Raw genomic sequence first — 22486 nt, 5'->3', positions numbered from 1 at the left:
ACATTTATATATTTGTATCCAAACTTTGCTTCTTTAGAAACTTGTAGAAAATAAAAGAATAGAGAAACACATTCCATAAACTATCAGGGTAAAGTCAGCGTCATACCTTATGTAGCCTTGGGAAACTACAGCATGAGAGTGAAAAAGGCTGAGTAAATACTGAAAACTTATCAATATTATAAGACCTGCAGACACCCTGAAAGGATTCCTGGGATCTCCAGGGTTCCTTGGACCATACTTAGAGAACCACTGCTTCAGACGTGGTCTACATCTGCCCTTTGTGGTGTCTCAGCCTTCTAGCTTGGTAGAACTTTAAGACTACCCACATTGCTTGGTCTCTGGTATTTCAGTTCTCTTCTGCTTGACAAATACTAAAATGTAGTAACAGTAGTATTCTGATGATCCTTGAGGAACCAGTGTATGCACAGCCCCTTTCTTGGTAAGGGCTCATGGGGATCCCTGAGGCCCCCACCCCAGTGTAACTCTGTCCTCTTTTGGACCCTGTAGATGCCAGTCTTTTTTGATGCCCCCCCACCCCCTGCCTTCTTAAGCTCAGTGGGACCACTATTCCTAACTTTGACTCCAGCTTTCTGCTCTTTGGTTGAAAAATTGTCAGGAGGTTGAGTTAGGGTGATTTTGAAGCTCACCAGTGAGTTTCCCTTGTCTCACCATTTACAAACTTGTGCTGCCTACTTGCAGTTCCTGGAACAGCTGCCTCATTTGTTTAATTGTATGATTATTTACTGTGGGATAGCTAGCTCAGTAGAAGCTGCTGTGTAATAGCTGTAACTGCCTGAATTAATTATTGATGGTGGTTATTAGCATTTTAAATTAAGATGGAGTGAAATAGTATGTGCAAAAATGGGGACAAAAAAACTTCATGGTGCCTTTTGTAGTTGCTGTGTTTAGATAGGATCAACAAAAGCAGGTCTGCTGATACTCTCCTCCCCTGGGTTCTTGGCAGAAGTCCTGAGCTAACAATTGAGTTTTCCTCCCGTGACTCTGACGGGGCTTCACGGTCTTTATGAACAGAGTGCCACAACAAGTCTCTGATGACTGGCTGTCAGTGGGAAGGGAACCTGTGAGTTAACTTGCTATGACCATAGGATTCAACACAGGGAACAGCAGGAGATAAAACTGGAAAGGCAGGTGTCTAGCCAATGGGTTTCAGCCCTGGGCAAGTTTGCTGTGAATTCAATGTGACCAAAGAAATTGACAGCAAAACATTCTTGGGGTGAAAGGGTTATACCCAACTTTATTTCCAGGTGGCAGGTTAGTCACTAAAATCCCGTTCACTCAGAGTGAGTCTGCATGCAGCAAGCCGGTCTCTGCCTCTGTGCTCCTCTGGGCCTCTCTGCACAGTCGTCCCATACAGCTGTCCTCTGGGCCTCTGTCCTCTGCACTGCCGCCACTCCAGCCTCTGCTCTGCTCTCCTGCAGCCTTGCCGCCGTGCCACCATGTCACGCCCAGAGCACTGGGCGGAGCTCTTTATATAGAGTCAACAGCCATGTTGCCCACAGGTGTGCAGTGAGCTAGTCAACCAGGGCCAGATGAGAATCCTGGCCACAGGAACTCTCATTTTATCCACAGTAGGGCAGGCCTTAGTTAACCCTTTATGTAAATGAATATTTTGTTACTTATCCTACTGCCATTGCTTTTTTTTTTAATTAAAAAAGTTTTTTTTATTAAGGTATGATTGATATACACTCTTATGAAGGTTTCACATGAAAAAACAACGTGGTTACTACATTTACCCATAGTATCAAGTCCCCACCCATACCCCAATGCAGTCACTGTTCATCAGTGCAGCAAGATGCCACTGCCATTGCTTTTTCACCTGGAAAATTGAAGTAGAGTCCTAAATAGTATCTTTGTTTTTCTTCATTTAAATTCAACAAGCTTTCACCATGTATAATACATGTATTATAAAATGTAAAAGTTTGACCTTGTCACTCTGTCCTCATAAATAATCCAACTTACCAGTGGTTAAAAGGTCAAGTTCATGCTCATGAATACATATATTAGGCTCGGTGTGAGATTTGATCCCTTTCTTTTCTAGCTTGATCTCAGACTTCCCATTTTATGCTGTAATATTGGAATGTATACACTTCTTTTTACACAATTTGTGTCTCTGTAATGTTTTCTCCTCCTGATTTCTGATAAACCATCCTGCTCCTCCTTAAATGCTCAACTCAGATGTCATTATCTCTGGTTGAACTCATAGCCCCTCCTCTTCTGCTGCTTTCAGAGCACTGAGGTCATACTTAACCTCTCTTATAGCCTTTGCTATATTATTTGAAAGCTGTCTCTTCTAAAAACTGCAAATGCCACTACCACACTTCAAGTGATGTTTGTCACCTAGTAGTGCTCAGTGTTAGTCTAGCTGCCTTAAATGGAATTGCTGAAATGAAATAATGATTAATCAAAAAAATGTTTTTCCTGTGGAGGAAAATTGGACAAATACTAAAATGTGTAAGACCATGTAAAGCCAAAACTAGACAAAGCAATCTTAATAATGAACAGATAGATTACAGTTCTTTAAATTTTTTGTTAGAACATTAACAGTTATTACTACCTGATACAAATGGACAGGGAAATGGAAAAAATAGCAAAGCATTTATTTAGTATACTATAAAGTATTAGAAGTATTAGAATTCAATGTTTTATTTCTTCATAAAAAGTTATCAAGAGTAGTTTGTGAGCAGTGTACTGCTTCTCATTGTGGAACTTACTATATGGAGCAAACATCTTTTCTGTGCCTTCATGATTTGTCATATTCCTGTTTGCTTGGATCATGCTTTCAAAGCATTTTACCCCTTTGTTTTCGGTGTTATGAAATGTTTCAGAGAGTTCCTTTAGTGTGAAGTTTTTTGCTCACGTTACTCTGGGATGTCTTCACCCTTTTTTGCCACAACCGACTTCCATCATTTATGTTGATAAGTTGGCCTTCACTAAGTTCTCCTAGCTACATATCTGTCTGGAGTCTGGAATGGCAGCAGTGTCAATATTCCCAAGGTCAGCTGGTTCTTCTTTAACTCCATTTTATGTTCAGTTTCACTCCCCATGTTATCATTTTCCATTTATTTGTGGCACTTTTACACTTTCATCTTGCTTGGCCAGTTTCCTTTTGATAACCCATTTTTATTAAATGTAGCATGGTTTTATCAGTGCAAGGAGGCAGCACAGCTGTACACTTTGCTGTCTGTATGAAATGAGTAACAGGTGGGCAGGGATTAGTCAAAGACTTTTGAAGATGTGATTGGTTACTGTTCATCATGCATATCCATGATTTACATAGTGATTTGTGGAGCTGGCAGTGAAATTTGTAGTTTGTGCACTTACAGTTAATATACCATAACTGAAATTTGACTATATTGATGGGGAACCAGTGTTATTTAACTATATGTGGTAACTGAAGTTCACACATATTGGACCCATGCAAAGCCATGGCTGCCTGTGAATAATTAAGAACAAGGTATTGAAAGGGGCCTGTAAGCAAGGGACCCTTATACTTTATTTATGGTAAATCTGCTTCTGAGTTGTTATATACTGTATGCATTTTACAATTAAGGGATATTTCAGAAATTGAGTATATTGGTACAGATAGAAATAATTTATTTTAATTTTAGTTTCTGAAGAATGCTTCTACGTGATTTTATTTGCCATATTTAGGTTGTTATTTGACTATGCATAAGACTGCTTCTTAACCAAGTACTTAATTCATGGAATAATAGCCGATTGGGAAAAGATATATATAGATAGTCACGTTACTTCCTCCAGCCTCCTTTTTCCTACTCCTTGTAGAGATCTAAAATAGTGGAAGGACTTTCAGGCAAAAATGGAAAACTTCAGGCTAGTACAAGCTACAAAGGCAAAAAAATCAACAAGTCAGACGACAACAAACTAGAAAGTTTCTACACAGCAAAGGATACCATAAAAAAAAAAAGGCAACCTATGGAATGGTAGAAAATATTTGTAAACTATATATCAGATAAAGGTTAATATCCAAAATGTATAAAGAACTCATACAATTCAATAACAGAAAAATAATCTAGAGGTAAAGTGAACAGAGGAAATAAACATTTTCAAAGAAGATAACTCAAATGACCACCCAGTTCATGAATATAAACACACCAAACAAACATGTTATATACCTTAAATTCACATGATGTTATGTCAGTTATATTTTATTTAAAAAAAAATTTAAGTTAGGAATGTGTAGAACTTCAGTTGCACAATAATAAAAGAATAAATAGTGCATGGGTTGATAACAAACTAAGAAACTGTTACACTGTTATGTAATTGACTGGTTCTTTGCTTTCTTTTTAAAACTCTTATGGATGGTGAGGGATGTTGTCTTATCATAGCTTCATCTTCTAGAATTCAACTTTTTAACTTTCTGGTCCTCAGATTTTATAAATTATCTTGTCAAACTACATAATGAAATGCTACCACCTTAGTGAAATGCTACCACCAAATTCAGTCTGTGATCATTGGGCATTTCTAGTCAGTTTCTCTAAGAATTTACAATTCAAATGTACTATTTTTTTGCTAGCTGTTGTAGACAAGAGCTCTGTCATATTATCATTAGCTTTATTAAGGATGAGGCATGTATATGCCTCAGCAAAGGAATACTTTACCAGATCAGAAAGTAGAAAATTTATCCTTCATTTACTATTTTTTAAAACCTGTCCTAATTCAAAAAATGGCCAAAATATAAATGTATAAGAGGCAATAAACAGTAGACATTAAGCAAGTAATCAATTGTAGTTATAAATGGTAGGAATATAGGGTACTTTGAGATCTTACAAGGTAGTATACAACCTAATCTGGAATTTAAAGGAAGGCTTCTTAGAGGACATATATTTAAGGTGAACTCTTAGAAAAAGGAAGCTAATTTGTAAAGGGGAAGCCCAATAGTGCCAGGGAGTATGGCACCTGTGAGGGACTGACATGTAATAAATAAGGTGAGCAGTGGCATAACTTGAAGCTGAAGAAATGGGTAGGAGCCAGATCGTACAGAGTTAGAAATTATGTTAACGATTTTGCCCTACATTCTAAAATTGAGAAACCATAAATGGGAGTTATAACAGTGACATCATCAACATACTAAAGCATATGTAAGGCTTCTAAGTGCTTTACATATATTAACTGGTTTAATTCATACAAGAAACCTATGAGGTACGTCTGTTTTTAATCCTCATGTTATATATAGATGAGGGACATAGGGACAGAGAAGTGAAGTAACTTGCTCACCATCATGTTTAGGAATTGGCAGAACTGAGCAGCCCAGCTCTGGAATCTGTGTTCTAAATCTCTGCTATATTGTCTTTTATAGTCCAATTTTTCCACGCTTACAGGACTTGTAACTACTAATTACACAACTTACAACTGAACAGTTACGAGAAGCGGACAGTTCTCCTATGGTGATAATGTTGCTGTAAGATCTAAGTGAGCTAATGTAGGCAGATCCATCAGCGCAGGGCCTTATGCCTAGGAAGTTTGTTTATTGCCCACCTGATACTCTCTTCCATAACTATTTTGAGTAAGCAGTTTATATGAATTACCAGTAGGCACAAATGGAATCATTCCAGCATCAGCATTCCACCAATTTTTTTTTTGAGTAAAATTTATACCTGAATTTCAGTGTATTTGAATATATTTGTTGAATACAGGTAACACCTCAGACATTGCAGGTTTGGTTTTGGACCACCACAGTAAAGCAAATACTGCATTAAAGCAGTCAGATGAAATTTTTGTGCATATAAAAGTTATATTTACAGTACACTGTAGTCTTTTAAGTTAGCAATAACATTATGCCTAAAAAATAATATGCCTACCTTAATTAAAATATACCTTATTGCTCAGAAATGCTAACCATCATCTGAGCTTTCAGTGAGTCGTAATCTTTTTACTGATGGATGGTGCCTTGATATGGCTGCTGAACAATCAGGGTGGTGGTTGCTGAGGATTCTTAAAGTAAGAAACTGAAGTTTGTGCCACATTGATTGACTCTTCCTTTCATGGATGATTTTTCTCTGGCATGAGATGCTGCTTGATAGCATTTTACCCACAGTGGAACTTCTTTCAAAATTAGAAATCACTCCTTTCAAACCCTGACACTGCTCTATCAGCTAGTTTATGTAATATTCTAAATACTTTGTTGCCACTTCAACAATCTGCACAGCATCTTCACCAAGCATAGATTCTATCTCAAGAAACCTCTTTGCCTGTCACAGGAAGCAACTCGCTCATCCATTAGTTTTATCATGAGATTGCAGCAATTCAGTCACATCTTCAGGCTCCACTTGTTATTCTAGTTCTCTTGCTGTTTCTATCACATCTGCAGTTACTTGCTCCACTGAAGCCTGGACCCTTCAATTTGTGAAAAACAAAATCTGGGAAGCACAATAAAGCGAAATGCAATAAAAGAAGGTATGACTGTACCTCATATGTAGTTCATAGCACCCTCACTAGCTTTTAAAAAATGTGGTTTTAATCGAAATACAACACACTAAGAGTTTACCTTTAAATCGGACAATTTTCCTTTTCCCTCTTGAATGAGATTACTAAGACTTCATTTTTCTACTTGGAAAAAATTTCAAACTTGTAGAATAGAAGCAAAAATAGTAGTACAGTGAATCCTGTCTACCCTAGCAACAGTACACTGAACATATTTGGGAAATTAAAATTAGTACATTTCTATTACATAATTTGACAGTCCATTGAATTTTTTTTTTTTTCAGTCCATTGAATTTTACAGGTTTCCTAGTAATGTCTTACAGCATTTTCCCCAACTGATCAGTCCAGAATCATGCACTTTTTGTACTTAACATGTCTCTTTTATTCTCTTCTAATCTAGACTAGTTCCTCAGCCTTTCTATGACTTTGATAATATTGACATTTTCAAAGACCACTTGTTTTCTAGAATGTTGCTCAGTTCTGTTTCCTCATAATTTTGTTCAGGTTATACATTTTTTGGCAGGAATACTATGTAAGAGAATCTGCATAAAAGAATCGTCTATCTTTTCCAGTGAATCACATCTGTTATGCCAGTTTCTTCCATTATTGACAGTATTAATTTAGATGATGTGGTCAAGATGTATCCACTAAGTTTATTTTCTCTAAAGTTACCATTTTCCCCTTTGTCATTAGTAAGCCATCTGAGGGGAGATACTGAGACAGTATTTATTTTGTCACAATAAACTTTTGATCAAGTGGTTTTGCATCCTTTGTGTTGCTTAACTTAATCAGCTGTTATCATCTGGTGGCAGAAAGGTAGATTATTAAAATTTTGATAATAATTTACAAGGGTTTCAGTTTAGTGTTCCTGAGAGAGCTTTATTTACATACCAGTGATAATTATAAATTACTTGACTATTAACCTGTTTACCTTATGGGTTTATTATTTATATGATTTTTAGGTTCATGTACTGGACAGACTGGGGAGAAGTACCAAAGATAGAACGTGCTGGAATGGATGGTTCAAGTCGCTTCATTATAATAAACACTGAAATTTATTGGCCAAATGGACTGACTTTGGATTATGAGGAACGGAAGCTTTATTGGGCAGATGCAAAACTTAATTTCATTCACAAATCAAATCTGGATGGAACAAATCGGTAAGATTGCCTTATAAATTTGTTTTTTGAACTTTAGGTTAACACCATGATGTCTTGATTGAGTAATCAAATTATAAAGTCTAATTTATTAAGAAATCAGTGTATTTTTGACTAAGTGTCAAAGATGAAGAGAATAGACTCAGCTTGCTCTTTAAAAGGGGACCACATTTCTCATCTATCTTGGTAGCATTTAGGATTTATGGACTGTTTTCTCTTTCTTTACTCTGATCTAATTTAGTTCTTCATTGGTTCTCAATCAGAAGTTCTTCAACTTCTACTCTCTCCTAGGGTGTTTGGAAATGTGGGGAACTGGGGTTAACACAAGGACTAGGAGTACTATACTACTAGTATTTTCCATCCTGCAATGTGCTGGACACCCAGTGTAACAGAGTTATACTCAGAATTGCCCATAGAGCCTCCAGGTACCTCTCAAGGAAGTTTGTTTGAGAAGTCTCTGGATTAGGGTGTAGGAGTTTGCCAGCTTTTTCTGTGTAAGGCTAAATAGTAAATATTTTAGGCTTTGTGGACCATATGATATCTGTTGCAACTGCAGTTGGGTTTAGACTGTGTATGTTAACTTATATGCACATTTTTTTCAATAAATACATTGGAAAACTATTTGGAGATTTGTGACAATTTGAAAAATATTTTCTTTTCTCTAACTTTATTGTAAAAATGCAGTATATACTAATATAACATACAAAATATGTTAATGTTTTTATTATGGGTCAAGCTTCATTCAAAAATAGGTCATTTGTAGTTAAGTTTTTGGGAAGTCAAAAGTTATACACATATTTTTGACTGCATGTCAGGTCAATGTCCTTAACCCCCATGTTGTTCAAAGGTCAACTACTTACATCTGCTGCTGTTGTGTAAAAGCAGGTATAGGTGATAACTTAGGGGAATAGGCATGTGTGTTGCAGTAACACTTTATTTACAAAACACAGTGAGCCAGTGGGCTCTAGTTGCTGGCCTGTGGTCAAGGAGGAAACCTGCTGCATGTATGCTACACCCAGTATTCAAGGAAGACAAAGTTATAATACATTAACATAGAATTCTACTCAGGTCATGATCACATTTTTAAAAAGACATTTTATATTTATGTTCTTGCTTTTGAATGATTATTTGGGTTTATAGTGGTCTCATTCTAAGACCGCAACATAAACAGAAAACTGTAGGTAGTTGAAGAAGTTTTCAAAGTGTAAATATTTGTAAGTTATCTGAACTGTGAATCAGGAAGCATTCAGAAGTATTGAAAACTAGAAAGGATGTCAATAATTTATTAAAACAAAGTTTGTAATCATGTAGTTGGTATATTTTTTGCCTTGTTTCAAAAAAGAATGAAATGACTTGCATTAGGATGGTCCCTTTTGATACATTTCAGTGATTGAAAACAGCTAGAAATGTCAAAAAAGTAATAAGTATATAATGAATGTAAAACATACTTGCTCTATTTGAACTTAAAATTTGTTTTTGAGAGGGATACTAGGAAGTGAATATGGCCATATAGTTTTTTGACTCTCTTGAAATATCCATACAAAAAACTCATGAAATTAGATAGCAAATCCAAAAATGTACAATAAAACTAACCTCAGGCATCCTGAAATAAAAGAAGGCAAGGACAGACCACTAACAGTTACAAGACCTCTATAGTGTTAGAGTTTGTGCACAAGTATGCAGAGAGGGAGATTAGGGTGTTTCATAGAACTTAAAAGTAGGAGACCTCCAAAATAGCCTCAGCTATTTACTAGACAATGGCGGACTATATTAAGAGTAGCAGCTGAACTGAGAGGGTTGGGGGTTGCCCACTCCAGTATGAGACAAGTATAGTGTGTCCATGGTAAAGACAGAACAGGATATAGCAGTCTGGTTCCAAAGAATTCTTGAAGCAGACCTGATAGAATTCTCTACCAAGACAGCATGCCACACAGAGTAGAAATGAAATTGAATAGAATAGTACCATCAAAATTGAGGCAGAATAGGGAAAATTGAGAGAAATAAAACGGAGAGGAAAAATGCTCAGATAAGTATGGGCATAGGAAGAGCTGTGAGATCTCAGAACGGAGGCTACTGTGTTTTTTAACATTACATAAAACAACGGAAGAGTGAGTTCTGTAAAGTTAGAAAAACTACCCTGAACACCACCTTTTTCTAAAAGTTGAGGAAAATTAATTTCACATTAACATAAACATAAAAGTACCAAGGTAAAATCCCATTTAAAGTTCTAAGGAATACCTTACATTTATAACAGCATTTTAAGCTAATGGCAACTTTGAATGCATACTTAAACTACATTTTTGCTCTTCTCTCCATATTTGTTTCTAGTGTGCCAGTTTACATCTTTTTAACATGTCATTGCAGTAATAGTTATTTTTACTATTTTTGTCATAACTAACCTTAATAGTAGATTTATAAAAGTGATTTACCCATCATCATTACAACATTAGAGTGTTCTGAATTTAATCATGTGTTTACCTTAACCAGTAAGATTTATACTTTGATATATTTTCCTGTTATGAATAACTCTCTTTGTTTCAGCTGGAAGTAGTACCTTTAACATTTCTCATAGGCTGATATAGTGGTGATGAACTCTTTTAGATTTTGCTTGTCGGGAAAATCTTTGTTTCTCCTTCCATTTTGAAGGAAAACATTGACTAGTAGAGTATTCTTGGTTGGTGGTTTTCTTTCAGCACTTTGAATAAATTATGCCACTCTCTCCTGGCCTGCAGAGTTGCTGCTGAAAATACCCTGATAGTCTTATGGAGGTTCCCTTGTGTGAAACAGTTATTTTTGTCTTGTTGCTTTTAAGATTCGCTCCTTGTTTTTAACTTCTAACAGTTTAATTATAATGGTCTTCATGTGGGTCCTTTTGGATTCATCTTCTTTTGACCTATCTGGGCTTCCTGGATCTGGATGTCTATTTCTTTCCCTAGTTTAGGAAAGTTTTTAGCCATTCTCTTTGAATAAGTTTTTCTGCCCGTTTCTCTCCTTTCTTTCTAGGGCCTCATGTGAGTAGGAATCCACTTGATGATGTCCCATTAGTCCCTTAAGTTATTTTCACTTTCTTTCATTCTTTTTTCTTCTCTGATTTGATGATTCCACTGTCCTATCTTCAAGTTTGCTGATCCTTTTTTCTGCTTGATCTAGTGTGCTGTTGTACCATATTATTAAATTTTTTAGTTCAATTATTAAATTCTCCAGCTCTGAGTTCTGTTTTGTACTTTTTTATATATTCTGTCTCTATTGAAATTCTCACTTTGTTCATGCATTGTTCTCCTTACCTGTTAAGCATCTTTATGACCATTATTTCTAACTCTTTGCCAGATGAATCATGTCTGTTTCATTAGGGTCTGTTTCTGGACTTTATCTAGTTTCTTTACTTGGTACATATTCCTCTGTTTCTTCATTTTCCTTGACTCTCTGTTTTGGTTTCTGTACATTAGTTAAAACAGCCACCTCTCATAGTCTTGATGGTATGGTCTTTTGTAGATGAACCTTATCAATCAGCTTGGCCCAAACTCTTGGTTGTCTTTCAAACCTTTTGATTGCCTAAGCTGCCTTATTTGTTCTTAGTGGCTGCCAGTAGTTGAGGGTGTGCCAAGATTTGTTAGGTGTTTCAAAGGGGATGATTGCAGTCTGCACCTAGGTTCAGGTTGATTGGAAGCTGGACCCTCAGGCAGCAGCTGGGTAAGTTAAGGCCCTTTTATACTTAGGGCCATTTCAGGGAGAAATTTGCTGATGGGCTTTTTTGCCTGCTCCCCCTGCACTGGACCTGGATATACAGCAAAGAGGTTGCTCCTATAACCCACTAAGAATTGCTTCATTGTTTGCTATAGTCCTGATGCCGGGGTTCTTGTTCACGAAGCCGAAGAATGAGCTTCACAAACACTCAAGGTAGGAGAGCCAGGTACAGGCTTTTATTTAGAGATAAAGTGAGAGAATAGAGCTCCCAGCTCACACCAAGAGGAGACAAGAGAGCCTGTAGTGGTGTGTTGTCTAGGTGGGTTTTATAGGCAATTGAGGATTTTTCAAGAACATGAAAAAATACTTAGGGGTGTGGACTTGCATCACCTGCCCTGTCCTCAAGGTGGGTTGGGCTTTTGTCTGTCCACTAGGGCCTTTTGCAGTGAAGTCACGGGTTATGCTGAGATACTCTTGTGGAACACTCAAACATTTCAGGCCAAGTTGCTCCTGGCCTTTTGACCTTTAACTGATCTCACTGAAGATGTCTATATTCTTAGTCTGGTATCTTTCCCTAGAGAATTTGTGTGACCTTTAATTTGCATAATGCTTAACACAGAGTTCAGTAGGGACTTCTTTGCCAATTGTTACATTGCTCTGACTGTAAATATTCTGCCCTATTTTTCCCGGAGGCCCTCACCCTACTGTGACTACACCCACGGTCCCTGTCTCAGTCCTGTGGAATTCTGACTGGTTTTCAGAACCAGTGGGTGTATGCCACCATTCTTGGCTAGCATACAGAAAAGATGGGGCACTAATCATGTGTACAAGCTGGTTCTCTGGGATACTGGAGATTTGGAGTGGGCTAGAGGTAGAAAGGTAGAAGTGGTGACTACTGGGATTCCTGGTCTTCTTGGAGGATTGCTGTCAGCCCCCAGACAACTGCCCGATTAGAAGTCTAACTACTAGACAGCAGCTTTAAAGTATGCAAATAGACCTCTTTCAGGAAAAGACTGGGAGATGGGTGATTCTGATGTCTCCCTTTGTCCTGAGTCCTGCTGGGATGGATGTCTTATGTAAGCCTTCTGGTAACTGAAAGCAAAAGCCTACCTGAGATACACAAAAAGGTTAATAGAAGGGAGACTAGTCATACGTCTGCAGAAAATCATCAAATCCAAAAGGAAGAGAGCAAGAAAAGATTGGAGCAAATAAAATACAAAACATCCAGAAGACAGTTAACAAAATGAAAATAGTAAGTCCATACTTGTCAATAATTACTATATATGGAAATGGAGAAAACTCTTCAATGAACACAGAGTGGCTGAATAAAAATACAGGACCCTCCACCACATCCCCCCACCCCATGCTGTCTGCAGAGATTCACTTTAGCATTAAGGAAACACACAGTCTGAAAGTGAATGGGTAGAAAAATACATTCCATATGAATGGAAAACAGAAAAAAGCAGGGGTAGCTATACTTTAATCAAACAAAATAGACTTTAAGCCACAGGCTGTAGCAAGAGACAAAGAAGGTCATTATATAATGGATCAGTCCAACAAAATGATACTATTTTGTAAATATTTGTACACCCAACATAGAAGTACTTCAGTACATATGCACAAATATTACAAACATTAGAGGGAGAAATAGACTAGAGTACAAAAACAGTAGGGATCTAAAAAGCCCACTCTCAACAATACATCATCCAAGCAGAAAGTCAGTAAGGAAATATTAGACTTAAGTACATGTTAGACCAGATGAACTTAAGAGACATTTAAAAACATTCCATCCAACAGCACCAGAAAACACATTCTCAAGTATGTATGAAACATTCTCCAAAATAGATCATTTGCCAGGCCACAAAACAAGTCTTAATAAATGTAAGAAGTTTAAATCATGTCAGGCATCTTTTCTGAGCACAGTGGTATCAAACTAGAAATCAGTTACAAGAAGAAAACTGGAAAATTATCATCTCACACTTGTTATATTGGCTGGTCAAAAAGATAAATAACAAGTGTTGACAAGGATGTGGAGAAACTGGACCCTAGTGCATTGTTGATGGGAATGTAAATTGGTGCAGCTACTATGGAAAACAGTATGGAGGTTCCCTAGTAGCTTAAAATAGAATTACCATATGATCCAGCAATACTGCTTCTGGGTTTTTATCTGAAGAAAATGAAAATACTAACTCAAAAGATATATGCACCCTCAGAATAATTGCAGCATTCTTTAAAATAGCTAAGACATGAAAACAACTTAAGTGTCCATTGATGGATGATAGATAAAGAAAAGGTGGTACACACACACATAGTGGAATATTATTCATCCATAAAGTCAGTCAGACAGAAAGACAAATACCATATGATCTCACTTATATGTGGTATCTAAGAAAATAAAACGAAACTCATTGATGCAGAGAACAGATTGGTGGTTCTCAGAGGCATAGTGGGAGGTGGGGGAAATGGGTGAAAGGAGTCAAAAGGTACATATTTCCAATTATAAAACAAGTAAGTCATGAGGATGTGATATAATGTAAAGCATGGTGACTATGGTTAATAACACTGTATTGCATATTTGAAAGTTACTAGGAAAATAAATCTTAAATGTTATCACAGGGAAAAAATTCCACATCTGTGTATGGTGATAGATGTTAGGTAGACTTATTGTGGCGATCATTTCAAAATATATACAAATATTGAATGCTTATGTTGTATACCTGAAACTAATATAATTCTATATTATAAATATCCCTCAATTGAAAAAAGAAAACTGGAAAATTCACAAATATGTGGTGATTAAACAAGATGCTCTTGAACAACCTCTGGGTCAAGGATGATATCAAAAGGGAAATTTAAAAAATACCATGAGACAAATGAAAATGGAAATACATGTACCAAAACTTATGCAATGCTGCAAAAGCAGTTCTAAGAGTGAAGTTCATAGCAATAAATCTCTACATTAAGAAGCAAGAAAGCTCTGAAATGAACAACCTACCTTTAAGCCTCAAAGAACTAACAAAGAATAAATTAAACCCAGAGTTACTAGAAAGAAGGAAATCACAAAATATCTGAGGGGAAATACAATAAATTGGAGAGTAAAAAGACAATAGAAAAGAGAAATGAAATTAAAAACTGGTTTTTGAAAAGAAACAAAATAGAGAAACCTTCATTTAGACTTAACAAGAAAAAAGAAGTCTGAAATAAATCATAAATGTAAGAGGAGACATGAAAACTGATACCACACAAATACAAATGATAAGAGACCACTATGAACAAATAAATACCATGAAGTTGAACAACCTAATAGATAAATTTCTAGAAGTGTGCCACTCACGAAGACTAAATCATGACAAAATAGAAAATTTGAATAGACTGGCTATTTTATGGAGATAGAATTAGTAATAAAAAACCTCCCATCAAACAAAAGTCTAGGACCGTACAGGTTCACTGGTGAATTCTACCAAACATTTGAAGAATTAATACCAATCTTAACATCTTCCAAAAAATAGAAGAGGGGGTTAACAATTAACAAACTGATTTAATGAGGCTAATATTACCTTGATACCAAAACCAGACAGGAAAGGAAAAGTAGTGGCCAATATCCTTAATGAATATATATGTAAAAATCCTGAGAAAAAATACTAGCAAACAAAATTCACAGTACACTAACTAAAAGGATCATATATTGTAAGCAGGTAGGATTTATTCCAGAAATTCAAAGATGGTTCAATATGTGCAAACCAATCAGTGTGATACAGCACATTAACAAAATGAAGTATAAAAACCATATGACCATCTCAATAGATGGAGGAAAAGCATTTGGCAAAACTCAACATTCACTCATGATAAAACTCTCAACAAAGTAGGTATAGAGGGAATGTACCTCACCGTGATAAAAGCTGTATATGAAGAATCCATAGCTGATATCATACTCAAAAGTAAAAAGCCTAAAGCTTTTCCTGTAAACTCGAAACAAGACAAGATGACACTTCTGCTTTTACTCAGTATAATACTGAAGGTCTAATCCATAGTTATTAGGCAAGAGAAAGAAATGAGTATCATTCATATATGAAAGGAAGAATTTAAGACTGTATTTGTAGATGACTTTATGTTGTATACAGAAAATCTTAAAAACTGTACCTCAAAACTGTTAGAATAAATTAAGTTGTAGGAACAAAATCAATATACAGAAATTATTTGCATTTCTCTACTAAAATAAACTATCAGAGAAATTAAGAAAACAACCTTGTTTACTATAGCATCAAAAAGAGTAAAATACCCAGTAATAAATTTAACCGAGGTGAAATACCTATACACTGAAAACTGTGATACTGATGAAGACACAAATATATGGAAAGATAATCCATGCTTATGCATTGGAAAAATTAATTCATTAAAATGCCCATACTACCCAAAGCCATCTACAGAATCAGTGCAATCCCTATCAAAATTCCAATGGTAATTTTTCACTGAGACAGAACAAACAATAGAACAATCCAACTTGTAAGAAACTATTAAAAAAAAACACCCAAATAGCCAGGGCAGTCTTGAGAAAGAAGAACAAAGCTGGAGGCATCACACTTCCTAATTTCAAACAATAATACAAAGGTATGGTAGTCAAAGCAGTATTGTATTGTCATAAAAATAGATACATAGATTAATACAACAGAATAGAGTGCCCAGATATAAACCCACACATATATGGCCACTTAATTTATGGTACAAGAGCCAAGAATATATAATGGATAAAGGATAGTCTCTTCAATAAATGGTGTTGGGATAACTGGACAGACATATGCAAAAGAATGAAACTGAATCCATATCTTACACCATCTACACACATCAACTCAAAATATGTTGAAGACTTAAGACCTGAAGGCATAAAATTCTTAGAAGAAAATATAGGGGGTAAGCCCCTTGACATTGGTATTTATAATACTTGCCTGGATTTGACCCCAAAAGTAAGGTAATGAAAGCAAAAATGAGTGGGACTGCATCAAACTAAAAGCTTCTGCACAGCAAAGGAAACCATGAACAGAATGAAAAGGCAGCCTGCAGAATGGGAGAAAATAAGTGCAAATTTTATGTTTGATAAGATATTAACATCCAAAATACATAAAGAATTCATGCAGCTCAGTAGTGAAAAAAACTATGCCATTAAGAAATGGGCAGAGAACTGAGTTTAAATTTTTTTTCAAGAAAGACTTACAGCCAGCAGAAATGTGAAAATGTGCTTAACATCACTAATCTTCAGGGAAATACAAATCAAAACCACAATGAGTTATCTCATACCTCTTAGAATTTCCATCATCAAAAAGACAAAGGATAATAAATATTGTTAAGGATGTGGAAAAAAAGGGAGTCCTTTTGCATTCTTGGTGGGATTATGTATTACTGAAGCCAGAATGGAAAACAGTATGAAAGGTCCTGAAAACATTAAAACTATTACTACATATGATCCAGTAATCCCACTTCTGATTATATATCCAAAGGAGATGAGGATAGTATACTGAGGAAATAACTGCTCCCATATTTATAGCAGCATTATTCATGATAGCCAATACATGGAAACAGTCTGTCAGTGTATGACTGGCTAAAGAAGATGTGATATGTATTATATTCAGTGGATTATTATTCACCCATGAGAAGGAGGACAACCTTCTGTTTGCAACAAGATGGATGGACCCTGAGGGCATCACACTCAGTGAAATGAGACAGAAAAGGACAAATACTGCATGGTGTCACATATATCTGGAATAAAATAAATAAATAAAAAGTCAAAGTCATAGGAACAAAGCAAAGAAAATAGTTGCCAGGGGCTGTTGGGGGGGGAGAAACAGGAAAAGGTTCGTAAAAGGGTATATATAAACTTTTTGCTATGAGTAAGGTCTGAGGATTTGAAATAAAACATTGTAACTGCAGTTGACAACACTATTGTACAATTGATTATGCTGTATAATCTTCAAAGTGTAAGCTAAATGTTCTCACTAAAAAATCAAAAAACAAAAGAACAAAAATGCATGAGATGTGATAATTAACTAGATTGGGCAAGCCCTTTCACAATTTATATGTGTATTACATCATTATGTACATTTTGAGTATCTTTCAGTTTTGTCAATCATACTTCCACAAAGCTGAAGAAAATAATTGTTATAAAGAAGAAAGAGAAAGAGGAAATGAATATTGTCCTGATGTAGAAAACTCCTTGGAGAGATATTACCATAGAACAGATCAAACCTGCAGTCTAAAATGCAGTATCAGTAATAGAGACACCAATATCACATGTCAAAGACCAATGTAATTTAAAATCAGGAAGTTCAGAAATGAGATGATGAAACTCAGGAGAGAATTATAAATAAAAAAAATTTCAGAAAAGATAGTTAAACTCAGAAGGGATAAAAGAGTGAATAAAACAGAAAAGATCTAAGAAGTCAAAAAGGAGAAATTTAAAGACTGAAAAGAAGTGTAAAAAGATTTGAGAGAAAGTGACAAATACTGTAGACAGGCAAAGAAGAAACAACACACAAATAAAAGATAAAGGACTCTTTTAGGAAGATGACCCAAACAAGGGGAACAGAGCAAATATGAAAGATTATAATTCAGGAAAAGTTAATTAAAAGAAGATTTGAAACTGCAGATTGAAAGAGAAAACTTTGTACCTGAGGATATAAACTAGAGCAAACAGCAGTAAGACATATTCTAATAAAATTACCTATAAAGTAATTGAAAGCTCCCTCCAAGGTTAGGTTCAGATGTCACAATTTGTGACGGTAGTGCTTTGGTATGATTAAACAAATATTTAGTGCCCATGCAATGTGGGGAGTTCTGAGACAGGATAGAGGACAACTTTCTGGGAAGAAGTCCAGAAACAGAGTAATTGAAGGGAAGTGCACGGGTGTTTACCCTGAAGGCAAGTTGCACAAGTTAAGTCCAGTTGCTGCAGAATTTGAATGAGGCACCTGCCAAGCATGAAATGTGAAAGAGGTAGCAAGTGTGCTCATGGACTTAGGGTATTGGTGAGAGTGGGCTCTATCAGCAAGATGCGGAAAATGACAGACAGGGAAGAGATGATGCTCAGAAGTTGCCAGCACCAAATCAAAACATCAGCAGGGCTCTCAATTTCTTTCCTTTGGTCTGCATAGTAGGGATTCATTTTTCACTCCTGTTATTATTGTGGGTTACTACTGAAGAACTGGGCTTTGATCTTGCCTACCACATGTATTCTCAGTATCCATGATCAACTGCTCCTTGAAGTGGCTTGTGTTTTCAGGGGAGATGTCAAGAGGTAGGTCTACTTGGTAATCCCAACCAGAGAGAAGAAAGATGAAGGCTGTGTATATTTATCTCCACTTTCAGGAACAAGTCGTCATTGCCTGGACAAATCAATAAATGATGAAAAATAAGACAAGAACTAGTGATAGCCTTCTTAGCTTTGCTTTTTGTTTAGCTCTGTTAATTACATATTCATTTAAATATTTAATTTTTCAAGCATTCACTGAGTGTCTAATAAATCTACCTAATTTGCATACAGTGTTGTATAAGATCTTGGGAATATAAATAAGCCAGAGTCTAGTATTTACTTGATTATAATAAGCATTTTATTTTAATAACTTTTTATGGATTTTAAAACTACCACATGAAATGTTCACTTCAGTTTTAAAGTGTTTCTCCTATATCAGAAATGTTAAGATACTGAAAGCATGTATCCTGAAATTGAGGGCTCATTTCTGAAATGCTTATTAATTACCAAGCATAATGTTAAATGCTTTGCATTTATTTAGTCTTCACAGTAACTCTGTATGATTAGGTTATTATCTTCCATTTACAGATGAGGAAAGCAAAGCTTGCAAAAAGATAACAAGCAGTGTCAGGGACATCTGAACTCTATTTGATTTCTTATCAATATGTAAATACTTTCAGTCAGTATATAAAATAAGTACATCTTCTAGGGAGGGATTTTGTTTTTCCTATCTGTTTATTCTCCGGTGTAATTCATTAGAACGAATTTCAACATTTTATTTAGTAATATATAAAGGACTTAGAAGGCTTTTTTCTCCTACAGTTTTTCAAAGATCTGATTGTGCTACTTGGAATTCTTTAAGATGAGTGATGAAGTGCTAAGTAATTTTGTTTTTACTATTCTTTATTTTTCAGTTGTGTTACTTGTCTTGGCAGCTTCTTGGAACTCTATGTCTTACCAAAATGAATTTTGGAAGACTTTAGTGTGAAATAAGCAGGCCTATTTAAAGTTGGACTTAAAGTATGATGGTTATAAATAACATAACCACTTTATTAAGTTTTATAAAGCTGTTCATTTAAAAAGTGGAAGAAACCACGGCTGAAGTAGACATTGCTGAGGTGGGCTGGCAGATAGATATGAGTTTCTAAAATAGAAAGTTTGGTAAACTAGTCATGCTAATCTTGTATTCAGTTTTTAAAAAATCTGGCTTGAGTTTAAAACACCTTGGGCTAGGACCATTCCACGTCAATAACAACCTAATTTTGCTTAGATAAAAATTATCTCACTGCTCTTGAATTTAATTTAGTATACTGTTAGTCTCTTAGATATTAGAGATCAAGGACCTAAAAATTGGATTATCTTCCTAAAATATGTGATATTCCTTATTTCTCTTCAGTTGCTTACATTTTCCCTCCTTCCCTTCCACCCAGCTGGGCTATTTTTAAGAAAATACTAAATTTGATCTTATGAACATATCAAAGCATTATTTCCTTGATTATTTTGGCTCAAAACATGATGTGTTCATTATTCAAGAGTATTTACTAATTATATAACTCTCCATGACACTGCAAAGTTCTGAGCTTTGAGAAAAATCAGGTTCTCTACTATATGAAACCTTTCCTTTCATATAGTATGGCTCACTTGTGAAATTTTTGGGTCTGCTTTTGTAACAAATGCAGCATAGATGATGATTTTCTGGAATTAGATTGGGGTTTGCAGAGAGAGGTCTACCAGAAGCCTTTTTAGCCGTGCACGCGCGTGTGTGTGTGTTCATGTTCATTTATGAGAACCATAAGAAGTGATGGAAGAAACAGGCTCAGATTCTTTGTTCTTCCACAACAAGAAGGGAAAAAGCTATTGCTCATTTGAAACTACTTCCCAGTGCCAAACCCTGTGTTTTTTTCTTTTGCCGCCCTTTCTCCTAACAACATGAATTATGTGGAAGGATGGAAGATGTGAGTCCAGGGATTGGGAATTGACAGCAGTTCCAATACTTGGACCTTTTCTCCATCTGCTAGCTTGTGAACCTGGGGCCTACTGCCAAGTTGGTTGAGGTTTTGGACACCATGAAAGTATATTTGAATTTACTGTGTGACTTATTTTTCGTAGGTGTATTTGACTTTAAGATATATGTTACATTCAGGATTTGTATGTGTTAATGTGGACTACAAGGCCATTTTAGTAGGAGAGATGAGGTTTTGATAAGAGAAGAAAATGTAGAAATGTTTGAGTTTTTCTCTTTGTGTTAATAGGCAGGCAGTGGTTAAAGGTTCCCTTCCACATCCTTTTGCCTTGACATTGTTTGAGGACACACTGTACTGGACTGACTGGAATACACACTCCATTTTGGCTTGTAACAAGTACACTGGCGAGGGTCTGCGTGAAATCCATTCTAACATCTTCTCTCCCATGGATATACATGCCTTCAGCCAACATAGGCAGCCAAATGGTAAGTGATCTTTATTTTTAAATTGCAAGTTGGAATAGCTTTGTAGCACTCAGATGTCTGGCTTTAGTGAGGAGCAGGGGGAAGGAGGACATACCAAAAGTAATGGGAGGGAGTAAAAAAAATAGGCAAACGTCAAAATATAATTCAGGTCAAACAACGGCCTACCCCATTTGTAGCTTGATACCTATTACTACTGACCAACTTAGCTCCTTGTTTGGGTCTGGGGTTATGCAGGTGGAGAAATAAAATAAGAAATTGAGATAGCTCTTATGCTAAGCTTATACACAAATGCATTTCTTGTTCATATTATTTCTTTCTAATGTGTGTTTGATTTTGGTCATGTGAGTGTGTTTAAAAACAAATAACTTCTTGAATGGAAACCTCTGTTAATCTAAGTGGTGAATGTAAGTACCTCAAGTTGCTGAATAAAATGCCTGCTTAAACTCTTCTGTGTACACTCCTTTTTCTTAGTTTGCTTCTATTTTTGGTCATCCTTTATGGTGACTTGGGCTGTAATGGCTGCCAATTTCTTGTAAGAGAGGAGTAGAATTATGTTTAAAAGGAATATGAGAATGTTAAGTGTTTGGCACTTGTGTGTAAATAAATGTCTGGCATGTGTCTGAGTGTATTTCAGATTTTATCCCATAGCCAAAAATGAAGGGTTTTTGGATTATGCATTGTTTTGTATTAGCTCCCTCCACTTAGGGGGAGATAGTCGAATACTGAATGTCGTTTTTTGGAATCTGATGATTATGAGTCTCTAAAAATATTTTTAGTGTTACTCTTTTTATTTCTGATAATGCTTTCTTTTATCTTTTGTATTTTGTTGGTCTCCATCTTATGTTGATTTTTTTCTATGAATATTAGTTTAAATCCATCCCTTCCCATAGTTTCTACAGATTTGTTAATTTCTGCTTCTCAGTTTTCCCTCTTTTAATCTTTTATGCTTTTACATAGCATGATCTGTTATCTTTTACATGTTAATCTTTCCAAAGTGTGATTTTCTGACATTGTAATTACTTTTCTTGTTTTTCATTGCCCTTCACCAGGCTGTTCCCATTCTCTGTGCTCATTCACCTTTAGTTCTTTTAGTCAACAGAAACCTTAATCTCCAGTTATTTGCCTTATTGTTTCACCCAATGTACAGCCTCCACCTTATTCATAAGGTTTTACCTCACTTGAAATGTCCTCCTTTCTGTTCTTCTTGTCCTTCAAGGCTGCTGTCATGTTCTACACCCTTCATAAAATTTTTCTTCAGTTCTTTAATCCTTAGTGACTTATTTCCCATTTGACTCTGTAATGTACAAGATAGCTTGTAGTTTCATTGTTTTGTGTTGTTTTCCAGTCTTATTGTTTGTTAATTTTGGCACACTGGCTAGATTGTAAGCTCTTTTGGGGCAGGGACCTCCTGCTTTATTTCTTGTGTTTTCCTGTTGGATACAAAATACTAAGTAAGTTCTCACTGATTAGTTCCCTTCCTTGCAGATGGTCTGG

The 22486-nt window shown here is 35.8% G+C and overlaps 1 protein-coding gene across 2 annotated transcripts in view; it reads left to right on the top strand.

The window, feature by feature from the left end:
• The window catches only part of LRP6 (LDL receptor related protein 6), a 161462-nt gene that overhangs the window by 73843 nt on the left and 65133 nt on the right, over positions 1-22486 (top strand). For both annotated transcript variants that reach the window (XM_057491660.1, XM_036909680.2), the window contains exons 3-4: positions 7425-7622; positions 20796-20992. In XM_057491660.1, the coding sequence (XP_057347643.1) occupies positions 7425-7622; positions 20796-20992 (395 nt within the window). The remainder of the gene's footprint in view (positions 1-7424; positions 7623-20795; positions 20993-22486) is intronic.

The sequence above is a fragment of the Manis pentadactyla genome, chromosome 14 (assembly GCF_030020395.1).
Source record: "Manis pentadactyla isolate mManPen7 chromosome 14, mManPen7.hap1, whole genome shotgun sequence".
In the NCBI taxonomy this organism is placed as follows: Eukaryota; Metazoa; Chordata; class Mammalia; order Pholidota; family Manidae; genus Manis; species Manis pentadactyla.
This window is presented reverse-complemented; position numbering and strand designations above follow the sequence as displayed.